The sequence below is a fragment of the Arachis hypogaea genome, chromosome 12 (assembly GCF_003086295.3).
Source record: "Arachis hypogaea cultivar Tifrunner chromosome 12, arahy.Tifrunner.gnm2.J5K5, whole genome shotgun sequence".
NCBI classification, from domain to species: Eukaryota; Viridiplantae; Streptophyta; class Magnoliopsida; order Fabales; family Fabaceae; genus Arachis; species Arachis hypogaea.
Window position 1 is genome coordinate 117,642,955 of NC_092047.1, and position 14,240 is coordinate 117,657,194.

The 14,240-nt window shown below is 34.6% G+C and overlaps 3 protein-coding genes across 4 annotated transcripts in view; all 3 read right to left on the reverse strand.

Moving 5' to 3' along the window:
• Positions 1-14,240, reverse strand: part of LOC112728706 (prolycopene isomerase, chloroplastic) — a 66,815-nt gene that overhangs the window by 905 nt on the left and 51,670 nt on the right. Inside the window, exon 4 of the transcript XR_011868971.1 lies at positions 648-791. The gene's annotated coding sequence lies outside the window, so the exon portion shown is untranslated. The remainder of the gene's footprint in view (positions 1-647; positions 792-14,240) is intronic.
• LOC112728699 (putative disease resistance RPP13-like protein 1) lies at positions 2,763-11,847 on the reverse strand. Of its 2 annotated transcripts, XM_025778958.3 has the most exons (5): positions 11,347-11,847; positions 11,184-11,250; positions 4,399-7,965; positions 4,106-4,252; positions 2,763-3,434 (listed from the first exon to the last, which is right to left on the reverse strand). In XM_025778958.3, the coding sequence occupies exon 3, from the start codon at positions 7,962-7,964 to the stop codon at positions 4,416-4,418; it is 3,549 nt and encodes a 1,182-aa protein (XP_025634743.1). In that variant the 5' UTR covers position 7,965; positions 11,184-11,250; positions 11,347-11,847; the 3' UTR covers positions 2,763-3,434; positions 4,106-4,252; positions 4,399-4,415. The 2 variants fall into 2 exon arrangements, with proteins under 2 accessions (XP_025634743.1, XP_072066065.1); XM_072209964.1 differs by lacking the exons at positions 11,184-11,250; positions 11,347-11,847 and having other exon boundaries at positions 4,399-8,504.
• The window catches only part of LOC112728696 (putative disease resistance RPP13-like protein 1), a 57,875-nt gene continuing 47,740 nt past the window's right edge, over positions 4,106-14,240 (reverse strand). The window contains exon 2 of the mRNA XM_072209966.1: positions 4,106-4,172. The gene's annotated coding sequence lies outside the window, so the exon portion shown is untranslated. The remainder of the gene's footprint in view (positions 4,173-14,240) is intronic.

A 14,240-nucleotide genomic window follows, 5' to 3' on the forward strand; every position in this document is an offset into this window, starting at 1 on the left:
ATGGAATTAGAGGGGTGTTAAACTGTTTGTAGCTGCACTTAGTCAAAATTTCAAACCAAAAGCATAGCTATAATTTGGTGTCACAGTTTTCGTCAAAATTTCATAATTTCCATCCATGTCTATTGGCTGGTTTCCATGTCAAGATAATTTATACCTCCAGACAATAATCTCATGTGAAGTGCTTGACAAATATCAACTTATTAATGCCATTGAAAAAGGAATGTAATACAAGTTGACCAAGTTATTAATGTGGAAAAAGAATAACTTGAAATGGTGAAAGACTGGCAAAGAATAAACAATGACTCAAGAGAGGAAAATGTTTAAGTTTCTTGGTGCACTCAGTAAGAAGCTTTTGTGCTTCTTCATGCATGATGCATATTTCACATGGCTTTTATATAACTTGAAGTATGTACTTCTCATCATGACTCAAATTCTCGCCCTTGAGTCTCTCGGATCCTGTGCCATGGTTTTCTACACTAAATATTCATCAAGTGAAGTATAATATATATGATTCTTCATCCTAGTTAAACATAAACTGTAACTTCCTAATCTTGATAGAAATAATCAATAAATAGTGCTTAATCTTGCATGTTGTGTATCAAGATCAACAAGATAGTAAGTATAACAAAGTCATCATTCCATCTTACACTTAAAGTAAGAAAGCCATTGGATAGGGTATTATGACCAACTTAATCTTAGTTAACTGTGTATTATGCCTCGTCCAAGTGTTCTATACCAACCAAGCAAGCTAAGCAGCATGGTATCCATAACTGGTGACTTCTTCTCCAACCCTGCTTGAGAAACACATTCAAGATGTAGGAAAATCCAAGCAAAAGAAAGGCCAAATTCCAATCATGTATTTCCATTTTCTACTTTTATTTCCACTGTTTTTGATTTTCTAAAATTTCGTGGGAAAATAATAGAAAAAAAAAAAATTGTTTAGAATATGTGAAAATGTTTCATATTATCTTAATCATATATAAAAATAAGGCATAATAGCTTTTACTATTTTTTTTATAAGAGAGACAATATCTTATCTTTAAATTTTCTTACATTTCATGAGTTTAACTTCATTGTAAAAGGAGATTGTTCTGGTTTTATTTCTTTGTATTACACATTCCATATCAATTTACACAAGTGCATACTACTGTTAGCCTTTGTTTTCTCCTTTTTCTTCTTTCTTGCCAAAAAAGAAAATGCATAATTATTCCTGATTCTGTTATCTCTTTCTCATGTTGTGTACTAAAAGTCTAAAATGAACATGAGCAAAGATGCAACTATAAATTTGATAGGAGGTAATTAGAGAAGCATAATAGAAATAAGGCTAGTTGGCTAAGACTTTGTTGTTGTTTTCTTACAGTGATTGAAGAAGTTACAGTATAAGTGTTATGCAATATGAGGGAAAATGACATAACTCATACCTCCGTAAAATCAATGGATGATCTAAGACCTGGAAACAGTATAATTTCTTCTCTAATCTGCATATGATTTGATCTGCTACAAACTGCTTCATTGCCTCATTCTTCTCTTCCAATTCCATGAATAAAAAAAGAAACACTTATATAGTACATATTGTGAGATTTTAAGGATCCTAATTTGCAAGAGAATAAAATGAGGCCATTAAAGAAGATTAGGTGGTTTACAAATTATAGAAGCACATGAGAAAAAGTTTTCAACTGTGTTATTAGTGGTACTCACTAACCCACTATTCCATACCTTCCATGCGAATTGGCAGAAAAGAAGGAGCTTTAACATAAACATTAAGCATTTAAGCAAGAGAGAATACAAAATCAAATAGCACAGCAAGAAATGAAGACCAATAGAGCCAGAGTTTAAAACATGCAATCAGCCACTATAGTTGATAGCACATAGTAGTGTCTTAATTTTTTACATTTTGATCACAATTTTCTTTGAAACAGTATGTATTAACTGTATGCATAAAATTTCCAAAGGTGCCTCAGTTAACCTAAATCATCCTTCCATAACTTCAGAATAGTTATGTGAACGGGAAAAATATCAGGTCAAAATTAGCACACTTACAAAAATATTTAATGACATACTGTTAAGTAGAATTAATTTAAATATTCATGAAATTAGTAGGACCAAAAGAAAACTGTGCTCTAGAAGTTTGACTTGAATTGTATTTCTTTCTTTATTGTCAGTGGAAATTAATAGCACTGATTAGTACAACTGATATACCCTTTGCAATATAATGTAGTGTTAATAGAAACAATTACAGATTAATACAATCTACAAAAAGTTGCCAACAAAAAATTCACAAAATATCACTTACTAAAAATTTCCTATAAAAGAAAAATGATATACCTTTTTGACATATTCAAATACTTATAGAGCACTTAACAAAATCTCTTGTATCTAAATGTATAAAACCATTGACATGATACCCTTAATATTTTATCTTCAATAAGATTCTCCTGCTTCATTCTCTTAACTCTTCCTTTTGCTTTTATGTCGTAGTTTTCAGCACCTGTACCTTCATCATGTAAACAAGATCTTTTCTAACCATTCTTTTTAAATTTAGAAACTAAATGGTTTTTTTATGTTAGAATAAGAGAACTTATTATAATCATAACCCAGAAAAGATTTGCAAGTTTTCTCCACACATTCAGTTTTTTTTTTTTTTTTTGGTGTCTCACCACACATTCAGTTCATCAAGTATAATAATTTTAAGGGAAAGTAGGCAATCTTACTTATTTCCAGCGCATAAAAGAAAACAAAGAACAGTGCCAAATAAACCGCAATTAAGCCACTGGAAGAAGTAATTCTTCATTCTTGACTTCTTGTTAACCATAAACATCTTTCCATCTTACACCTTTTATTCTTTTTTGAAAAATAACCCCCCAACTGGACTTTCCGGCATAGCCATCAAGTCCCTGGTTAAGGACCAGCCTCTATCCCCCTTCGGCATTGCCATCAGAGAATAGGACTGGGGCCAAAAACATCTACTATTTATTGAATACTCTCTACTTCAAGTACAACTAAGTTAGCCCTTTCCATGTTACAACTAATCACACAATACTTACTAACATAAGAACTATGAAGTACTTAAAGGAAAGGAAAGCATACACCACAAACAGTGAGTGAACAATATTTGTAATTCAAACTCAGATCAAATGGAGATCTCAGTGACCATGATATCAAGTTTCTTTACTGATTCCTAGCCACTTCTTTCGAAGCAGTCGCAGCGCGACTTCCATTCTCCTCGAGAGTGTCCGTTTGGCATTCTCAAGGATCTTGAACCTCATAAAGAACTTCAAATTGTTGCACCAATTGTGATGCCTATCTCAGAGCACTCCCTTCTTTGCTTATCAGCAGCCTCAATCTCAGTTCTGCCTTTGGATAAGCGAATCTTGAACTGTTTCCCATATGAGCTGTATCCTTCAAGGATATACTGTACACTTCCCCCACGGTAGCTTATCAACAGAACAAAAGAAAAAGCAGTCAGTGTTGTAATAAACTTCAATGTATAAGTTGTCAGCAGCAAAAGTTGGGGAAAAAAAAAAGAAATACATGAAAGAAGTAATGCAATGCAGGTGTTTAATAGTTCATAACACCACCGAAAATACCACCCTTACATCTGGCACGCAAGAAGTACTTTCTAGCTCCAAACAAAAACTACATGAGAATAGAAACCGTGCATGTAAGGAATGGTGCAATGAATTAACAGCACTAACAGCAATGAGGAGTTAGATTATACCTGAACTTTATCTACATATCAGAGAAACAAAAGCACCATTCATTTTTCAACCATGAACTATGGCAAATTTTGTTTAGATAAATCAATCATCTTGCGTGAACTTTCTTTTGGTAAAAAGGCTCAAAGAAATAGCACACTTCAACGAAATATAAAAGAATTTAGAGCCAATCATATAAGATTCTAGTTTTTTCAATTACCACTAACATCATTCTCTTATTGAGGAATGCATCAACAATAAAACGAAAGAAAAGAGAACAAACATTAAATCAAAATAATATACAATACTTTGCTGCATAGTTGATGGTATGCAACATATGAAGCACTGTAAGATACAGCATTCTTTCTGAGTATTCAAACGGAATATTAAATCAAGGTTGGAAGAAGAACCTAATTTCATCATGTCCCAACTCCCATGCCTAAGGGTCTGAAGCAAGTATCAAAGCATGTAAGAGTACTGCAATGAGTGAATAGTCTTGATGCATCAAAAGCAAAAATTTAACTGCAGACTTTTATCTTGTTGGCTCCATGGATAAGCTGTATGAGAGTGTACAAAATGTTAGCTGTGTTGGTAAGGAATGATACAAGACATTAACAAGAATGTAGAGTAAGAATGTTGTAAAGCAGATGAAGAATGAAAAACTAGTGAGTCACTTTATATGCATAGAGAGAGAAACAGTTACCTGTTGAAGTTGTTAGATTACGAAATCCACCTGTCAGCAACTTGAATGGCGGGGATGTGGGAGATTTTGGGCCAAAGCTGTGGGTCCTTCATCTCGCACCGTTTACCCAGTAAAGGGCTACCACTGATGCTGAGTTGTTTTAGAGAGGCAGGCAGCTTTTCACCCTCCATATTCTCCAACTTGGGACAATGATAAATAGATAATTCATGGAGGGAGGTGAGGTGGGCAAGTCCCTTGCATTCCAACGTCTCCACACTAAAAATGAAAAAAAGTTTAAGAGACTCAAGGGAGGCAGGCAACCAACCTTCCTTTGGGAAAGATTTCACACTCACACTCTCGTCGTATCCGCCATGAATGGAAAGATCAGTAAGCCCATGAAATTGCGAATTCATGAATGCTGAGCTCACTAGTTTCTCGCAGTAGCTGATGAAAAGAGATCTGAGGCAACGGTGTGGAAGCCCTGGAGCAGACAAATCGATCTCTGGGCAACGCAGTAATGAAAGACGCTCTAGCTGAGGTGCTGCCATCCATATCGTCGACACGAATTTCATACTCCCACAATTGTTGATAGTTAGAAAACGCAGAGATGAAAGAGAACTTGTCACCACAATTGACTCCATCTTTTCACATTTCTCGATTTCAACAGTCACGAGATTTGGAAAGGAATCCAACAACGAGAAGGATGCAACTGAATCACAGCTCTCACATATCAATAGTTTCTGCAGTGACTTGTGTTGGCCATCCATTTGGAATTCTAATTCTCTGCAATCCAATATCGTCAAGTCTTGTAGTGATGGGGGAATAGCACTCACTGGAAACCATATGTGGGAGGAACAACCTGAGATGGATAAAGAAGTGAGGCAAGTCAGTTGCGTGTTGGTAATGGCCTCCACCACGGACCCCACCAGATGCTTTCCTGAAATTGAAAGACTGGTAATCGCAGGAGCCCTTGGAACACAACAACTCAGCTCATCGCACTCCTCAATCTTAAGTGATTGCAGAGATGGAAGGTTATTTGGCAAATCTCCTCTCAACACGGGACACTTCCTTATGGAAAGCTCCCTAAGTCGAGGAAATGCATTGTACCCCAGTGAACGCCACTCCTTCCAGCTAGGCATTGAATAAAAGGAAAGAGTTTCAAGCATTGGGAATGGTGGTGTCTCCAAACAAGATTCACCATTCTGGTTAAAGTATAACTCAGCACCCACAATCTCAACACTTACAAAGCCTATAATTGTTAGGTGCTTCAAAGAGGGCAATTGTCCAAGTGAAGGAAGCATACAGCAACTCAAACAACCAAACAGTGTTATTGTGGTGATGTTGTGGTAGGAAGAATGTCCCACCCAATCTGGAAATCTTGTACCCCTGTAACGCTCGATTTCTAGTTGTTTCAAATTACAATGAGGTTGTAACTCGTCCAGTATATCTCTTTCTATTTGGGAATCAACTATATTCTCATCTTCATCTAGCGACCAACTCAACTTCAAATACCTAATGCCATCCTTATCAAACATTCTTGCCATCGAAGCTTCACTGCTGTTCACCACATTCTCCAACTTGGAAATGGAAATAGATTGGTGTAGATTTGCAAGTGCTCCCAATTCTGTGATCTTGTTCTCTCTACGCTTCCCAACAACATAGTCGCTTAAAAACTGCAAATTTTTCAACTTGCTCATTCCTTTTGGCATCTCATGCAAATCAGTTTCTCTAATATCAAGATGCCGCAAATTCACAAGCTTTTTCATGCCAACAGGTAACATTTCCAGATTTCTACAGCAATACAACTTCAAGGTCTGCAAGTTGTACAGGTTACCTAATGACTCCGGCAATGTCACAATGTCGGTCTCGGACAGATCCAAGTAACGCAAATGAATCAACTCCCCTATTGAATCAGGCACTGACTCAAGAGGAAAGTTATTGAACGACAAGGCTCTCAGGTACTTCAACTGTGACAACATGATGCAAGGTGCGTTTTCCATGTTGAATGGTATCAGCGAGTACAGATTGATTTCAAGAAATGTCCTTGTATGTTTTATTCTGTCACAAACTCCCAACAGTTTTGAGATTGGAAAATTGCCGTTAGCATTATGGGACAAATGACGAGTTTTAATATCAACCTCACATGCATTCTGAAGCTCTTCCGCTCTAAAATAGAATTCTCCAGCAAACATCATTGCCAAATCATGTACGAGATCATGCATCACAAATTTATTTTTCTCAGTACTATGAGGTTGCAAAAATGATCTCGCAACTAATTCATCGAAATATTCATCACCAACTTCTTCTAAAGTGTTTCTCCCTACTGGTTGTAAAAAATTCTGAGCCATCCATAACAAGATGAGCTCATCTTTATCAAATTCATAATCTTTTGGATACAACGAACAATAAACAAAACAATCTTTTAGACATGAAGGAAGATAGTAATAACTGATTCTTAAAGCCGGAATAACTTTTATCTTGTCATTGGAGAATTTCCAAATCTCACTCTTCAATATATGATTCCAATACTCAACATCAGAATTTCCACGCAATAAGCCTCCAAGGGCTTGAGCTGCCAAGGGCAATCCATCACACTTCTTTACAATATCTTTGCCGACTTTTCTCAGAGTTGGATTTTCCATAGAGTCAGTGGAAAGGCGTGCATGTTTTGAAAATACTAGCCAACAATCTTCATCCGACAATAAACTTAAATCATGAGGTGAAACCGTTTGCACCACAGAAGCCACTTTTTTACTTCTAGTGGTTATGAGAATTTTACTCCCCTTAACCCCATTTTGAAAAGTTTTTAGAAGCCTATTCCAGTCTTCATAATCCTCATTCCATGCGTCATCAAAGACAACAAAGAATTTCAGCGTTGACAATTTTTCTTTTAATTCATGTTGAAGTAAATTCAAATCATTCAAGTTACAAGGACTCTTTGTTATTGCCTCAATTATAGTCTTGGTGACATCAAACTCTTCGGACACACAAACCCAACCTCGAAAATCAAAATTCCCCTTCATTTTATCGTCATTGTAAATCAATTGGGCCAAAGTAGTCTTTCCTATTCCGCCCATGCCCACAATGGGAATCACTGATATATCACCATCACCAGTGTCATCATCATCCAACAACAACTTCACTATGGCCTCCTTGTCTGCTTCCCTGCCATATATATTAGAACTTCCAACGAGAGATGTTGTGATCCTCCAAGACATGTTCTCCTTAGGAATCTCTCTAAGACCAAGAGTGTCTTTTTGCTTCACAATAGACTCTATCCTCTCAATTATTTCTTCAATCCTGTTTGCTATCTTCCTATCTTGCAATTTGAGATAACGAGAGAAGAAAGTACCTGGATGCTTCTTAGTGGCAGCTTTGGTGAAGACTTCATCCAGCAAGTCATCAGCAACATACATAGCATCTTTGAGACTATCGAGCCAGGCCTTGACAGCTCTCTCCTTGATCTGCTTCTGCTCAGCATCATTGAGAAAGGCTTGAACAGCATAAAGATTGGTCTTCAACCTTTCAAGAAGATTCTGGGTAAGCTTCTTCCCTTTGATCCAGTTGGCAAATTCAGGTGACGACATCCTGTCAAAAACAACATTAAAAATGGAAGACAGAACAGCTCCACCTACAAGTGCTGCAGCCATGTTTCTCAAGATCAAGTGATATCAGAGGAAAATGAGGAAGGGAAAAAGAAATGGATGTAGTTTGCAGTAAACTCAGTTAATCTCAAAAAGAGTAATGAAATAGATGCAGCAGGTGAAGTATATTATGCTCTGCTGATATAAACTTAAAGATGATTGGTCTTCAAGGCAAGTGGTACTAAAATTATTCATGGAAATTCCCACTTGTTGGACAAAGGATGCCACTGATGATTATTTTAATATAAGAGCTTGACTTCACCTACTTCGAAGAAACAATTTTTTTTTATTCTAAGGGTTTTTCCTTGAGATGCTTTCTTCCTCAAAAGCTGTTAGATGCTTTCTAAGAGGATCTTTTAATATTATGCTCTGCAATAGGATGATGGATTCCATCTGATCTGTCCATTTTTTTTTGAATGCTCCCTACAACGGCTCTTTAAGTGCAAAATGTTTATGTTCATCAATATCAATATCCACTTCTACATTTATTTACTTCTCACATACCATTCACAGTTCTATATACCAAAAACAACTGTTATATACATAATGTTCTGTCTTACATGTGTGATTTTCCTTTTGGTATAAAAAATAATAAACAATGAAGTAAAAAAATATTTATCTTTTATACCATTAAAAAATAGTACAATGCAATTTTTTTTTAAAAAAAATCACTATTCTCATTTACTAGACAAAATATAGTGTTAATTCATGTCACATGCATATGCTCCCTTTTTAATTATAGTTTCAACATAAATCTGTGTTTTAAATAAGACATTCCATTTCTATTTTGTTAATTATATGTATAAAGATAAAACACATAAACAATTTATTTACAATGTTGCACTCTTTCTGCACAGAATTTTGTTGTTGCCTGCCTTGGTTTAGAGTAGCTTATTCTGTGCCTAAACCAAGGATGTTCAAAATATACTGAAAGCTGATTAATCTTTGTTAAGTTGGATTAATCCACTATAGAAAATTTCCAACATATTTTATTTTTTATTTTTCTTTTTTGGGATTAATTGAAAATAACAAGAAGTGAACTACTTTTACAAATCTCTTCATATAACATTGATCATTTACAGTTTACCCTTCACAGCAAATCCCTCCATCCCCAATATAATACAACAACAAATATACACTTTTTTATTGTCTTGTTCTTCAGTGAAGCAATCCTATAATGAAAATTGAGCTGAGACAAAAGTTATCAGAATCTGAGATGTTAACTATATTATGCGTCATTCAAGTATTCTTAACCAACCAAGCAACCTAAGAAGCATGGTATCCATAACTGGTGACCTTTTTCTCCAACTAACCCTGCTTGAAAAACAGATTCAAGATGCAGGCAGGAAAATCCAAGCAAAACAAGAACAAAACTCCAATAGTCTGTTTTCTAGCTGTTTCCATTTTCTACTTTTATTTTCGGTGTTCTGTGTTTCTAGGATTCATTGGGGGAAAAATAGAAGATTAAAATGAAAAACAAAGTCTTTAGAATATATGAAAATGTTTTATATTATCCTAATTGTATCTGAAAATAAGACAGTGTCTTATATGATCTCTTAGGAGTAGTTTACATTTTCTTATATCTCATTTTATTTTTTTGTATGACAACAATTCATATCAATTTACACAACTTCATGTTACTGTCAGCCTGTGTTCTCTCAAACACATAATCTCTAAAACGCTAAACTATATATCTTGATTCCATTATCTACTCTAAAAGTCTTTGAGAAAAGATGTAAACTATAGAAATATTTATGCATTATTACGAGAGTGTTTTCTCCATACAAACAGATAAGTCAAACATTAATACATAATAGCACCCATGCTTCTGTATGCAACTAAGGCTAACTAGTGGTGAAAATTTCTTCTAACTACTTTTACCAACCAATAATGATGCCATTTATTCATCTCCCACTCTTTTTTTTTTTTTTCTTTTTTTAAAACAGCAAACACAAGTTTAATTGCTTGAAGTTTATACTAAACTTGATGTTAGAAAAAAGAGATATATCATAATGGTTTGCTGCAATTTATGTTATTTGATACCAGTAGACAGCAAAATTTATATGCATTTTTTTATCATTAGAAAAACTTTCACTCTTCACTCTTCATGCTTTCAATTTCCTCAGTCTTCAGATTATTTGGTTGCTAACTTGCTAATTTATCACAAAAGTTACTTATTATTAAATTTAACCCTTTTTTTATTAGTAGAGAATGAACACCATGACGAGAAGGCTAAGCTAGGACAAAAGCTATGGAACTATAAACAAGTGTAGATTGCTATTGTTATCTTTTCTCTCCAAAAAAGCTGACTTCACACTTAACAAAGTAAAAGAAAGAATGACTTCAACACCTTAATCTTCGTCAAGTAAATAAGATATTTTCATACCATTTATTAAACTAGTGATCAAGTATAATCATTTTAAGCCAAAAAATAAGCACAATCTTTACTACTTCCTACTAGTGATCAAAGTGCATAAAAGAGAACAGAGAGAACATGGTTGTATACAACACCGAATATGCCGCAATTAATAAATAGAATCTAAACTACTTTTAGAAATCATAAAACATTACTTGCCTTATTTTGAGAGAAATAAGGAATAAATAGTATCTAGTAAGTAGTGATGGTTGTATCACAAGAACATCTCAAGTATGACAACATCTTTCCATCTTACACTTAATCACACATTACTCACTGACATTCTGACATACGAACTTCTAAAAGGAAAGGAAAGCATAGAGCACAAATAGTGAGTGAAGAACATTTGTAATTCAAACTCAGAACAAATGGGGATCTCAGTGACCAACTGATCATGATATCAGGTTCCTTTCCTGCTTCCTGATCACTTCTTTGGAAGTAGTCCCAGTACAAACTCCCATTCTCAAGGACCTTGAACCACATAAAGAACTCCCAATTACGACGCTCATAATTCTATTAATGAGCAATGCCTTCGTTGCTTATGGCAGCCTCAGTCTACAGTTCTGCTTTTGGATAAGCAATATTAAATTGAGTTTCCCATATGAGCTGTAGCCTTCAAGGCTATACCATACACTTCCCCATGGTAGATTTTATCATATTATCAACAGAATAAGAGGAAAAGTTTTCAGTGTTGTATAATAAGACTTGAGTGTACAAGAAAGAAATGATGAAATGCGGGTGCTTACTAGTTCAATGATTGCACATCCTTGCACACAGCGAAAGCAATTCCTTGACTACAGAAGTTCTCTTTGTCTGCACAGGAAAACCATATGAGAATGTAAACCATGCATGTAAGGAATGATATGACACATTGACAGCACTAACAGCAGTAAGGAGTTAGATTTATACCTTTACTTTGATCCACTATGAAAGTTCCCTTTGTCGACACTGGATAACTTCTGCTCTAGAATCAGCTTTACAAATTCGAGTTACTCTAAAATGCGATGTACATTTTGATATCTTGTCTTCCGATCTACTTGTAGCTATTAAATTAGGGTTACAATTTATAGTGCCCTATTTTACTCATTATATTAAAAACTATATCATAAAATCTTAGCAGAGTTCCCATATTTATTTCTTGGATTTGGTACATGTCTTTCAACTACCTCACCTACTAACTGCTGCTATCAAAATTGACGGTGGTTTGACAGAGGTAGCTGCTCTGATAGCCATGGTTTTCGGCTACCATTTCTTGGCGTATCTTTCGATGTGGCACATGAAGCTTCAATCCGGAGCAAGATATCATTGATCCAAGCATAACAAGCAGTAGCCTGGATTGAAAGAAAGTGCTTCCATTTTTCGTGAAGAGTGATATTGGATGAATGCTCAAATTATAAAGAAGACTACATTGATGTTTTACTGTCCAAACTTGTATATAAGGACACAGTAATTATGTTGATCGAAGTCCGAATGAGCATGATTAAAGTTTGGGTAATCACATTCACTTAATTCACATTTGGGTCGTAACTCGTAAGTCATAATAAGTAGACTTTGTTTTTTTTTTTTTAATCGTAGAATAAACAGGTTTGTATCATATAATGAATCCAACAAATGATGCCATCTCATTAGTTTTAAATAGAAGACAATAGATAGTAACCAACCGCTTTTTATTTTTAACATGGAGGAGAGTGTGAAGTGATTATGTGTTATGAAAAATAAGAGTACTTTTTTTATATGTGGTATCAGAAGGACTGAAATCGGACCGAGGAATTTAGCACAAGAAACTCGATCCGATTAGAAGGTATCTATAAAAAAACATTTTTTAATAAAACTCAGAAGGTCTGTTTTGATTTAAAAAAAAAATCTAAAAACGAAGGGTCTGTTTTCATTTTAAGAAAAAATTGAAAAAATCAAAATTATAAACAGAGGGTCCGTTTTCAGTTTAAGAAAAAAAATAAAAAATGTAAACGGAGGGTCCGATTTGATTTTAAGGGAAAAAAAATAATCGGACGGTCCGATTTATGGTCAACGAATTTTTTAACAAAGAATTCGGACGGTCCGATTTCTCGCTGCCATTGTTCAAAAAAGCCTGTCTCACACCTGTATACATCATAACCAAGCACAACTCACACACTCCTGCAATATCAAAAAAAATGAGTCGTAACCAACCAACCATTATTTCATAATTATTCAATTGAAACATAAAGTACAGATCAAATGGCATAGTCTCCTTATACTCAATTAAAAGGTTGCGGGTTCGAGTCTCCTATCTTTAGTAAAAAAAAAATGCAGTAAATACGTGTAAATTAAAAGTGTCATAATCTATACTAATATATAAAGCCAATACCAGAGTTTAGTGTCCAATTTTTATAGACATCATTTACCTTCAAATAATTTATTTTACAAATCAAATTTATGGACAAAATAGTAATAATACATTTTTGTTTCTTAATTAAAAAAAGTCATTAACTCACAAAAGAGTTAATAACTGCGACAATCGTAAGGAAATTAAATAACTGCTCCACTTACAAATATTTCTGGCTGTTGTCGATTTTTTTCTGCGTCTTGCTATATTTTGGTTCTGACATACATTTATTAAGAAAGGGAGAATTCAACAAATTAATAATTACGTGCAAATGATCGCCATATGATTTGACAAGGGAGTTGATACAATTCATACGCCAACTCCATTGTTAAACACAGGTATCTATATTCTACCTTTTAAAAAATACAAAAATCGACACGATAATGGTCCAAATAATAGGTATAAGTGGTTGGTATTTTATATTCATGTTTTATTTTATTTTTGAGTACTAATTTTTAATTTTTAAAAGAAAATTCAAAGACAACATCCTCAATGATATCCGCTTTCTCCTTCTTTCAACATCCTCAATTGCATCGCTTCCATCGTCATCCATCCGCTGTAGTTGTAAATTTAATTTGGCTTCACGCATAACTTTCACTTACATTTTTCTTTTTCTTCAATTTACTTATTTAATTTATATTTTTAGTCATTCTTCTATTCTTTTAATTCATTTCTAATATTTTAGGTAAAAAATAGTTTTGTCTTTTTTTCTTATCAATTTGATGTAAAAAATTGTTTTTTTTTATCTTACTAATTTGATGTAAAAAGAAAATATTTTTTTTATTTAATATGTGTTCTTATTTTTGTTTACATGTCTTTATTTATGGAACGAAGAAATTTCATAAATATTTTGTTAATTTTTTAGATTGCTTTGCAATAATATTTTTTTAATTTTTTAAATTATTGATTACGTAGAATATTATATTTGAAATTTGAGTACATAAATATTTTTTTAAAATAAAATAAATTATTAATTTTGTCTACCACAATATCATTTATCTTACATATTGGACTATACCAATGTATAATGAACTATACAAATGTATAATGGAAATGTTCGGTAGATCGGTTATCTGACGGTTCGGGTTGTGATCCGGGATGATGGTAAGGGCTCGTCAAGTCGTGGACTGCTGGTCGAGGGGTGCGAGGTCCCGATATCCCGTGTTCTTCGGGGAGAGGGGGGATGCCACCTGCAAAGACACTCCGACGCTCTTGTCAGTAAATGTGCAGGTGTAAAGGGTAGTGTGATATGTGACGTACCTTGGGGGAAGAGCAAGTCTTCCCCTTATATACCTGTCAGAGGTGGGCCCGATGAGAGCAGGCCCATGTTTCCAGGGACGTTGTCCTACAGCTGCACATGAGCTGTCTTGGACGCGTGTCCGGGTCGGTTGCGGGGCGTATATCCGGGCCGGGTGGCCTTCGGGTCAGGCGGACCCGC

Coding starts and splice junctions, on each gene's coding strand:
- LOC112728699 (XM_072209964.1), bottom strand. CDS start 8,027: ATGGCTGCAGCACTTGTAGGTGGAGCTGTTCTGTCTTCCATTTTTAAT.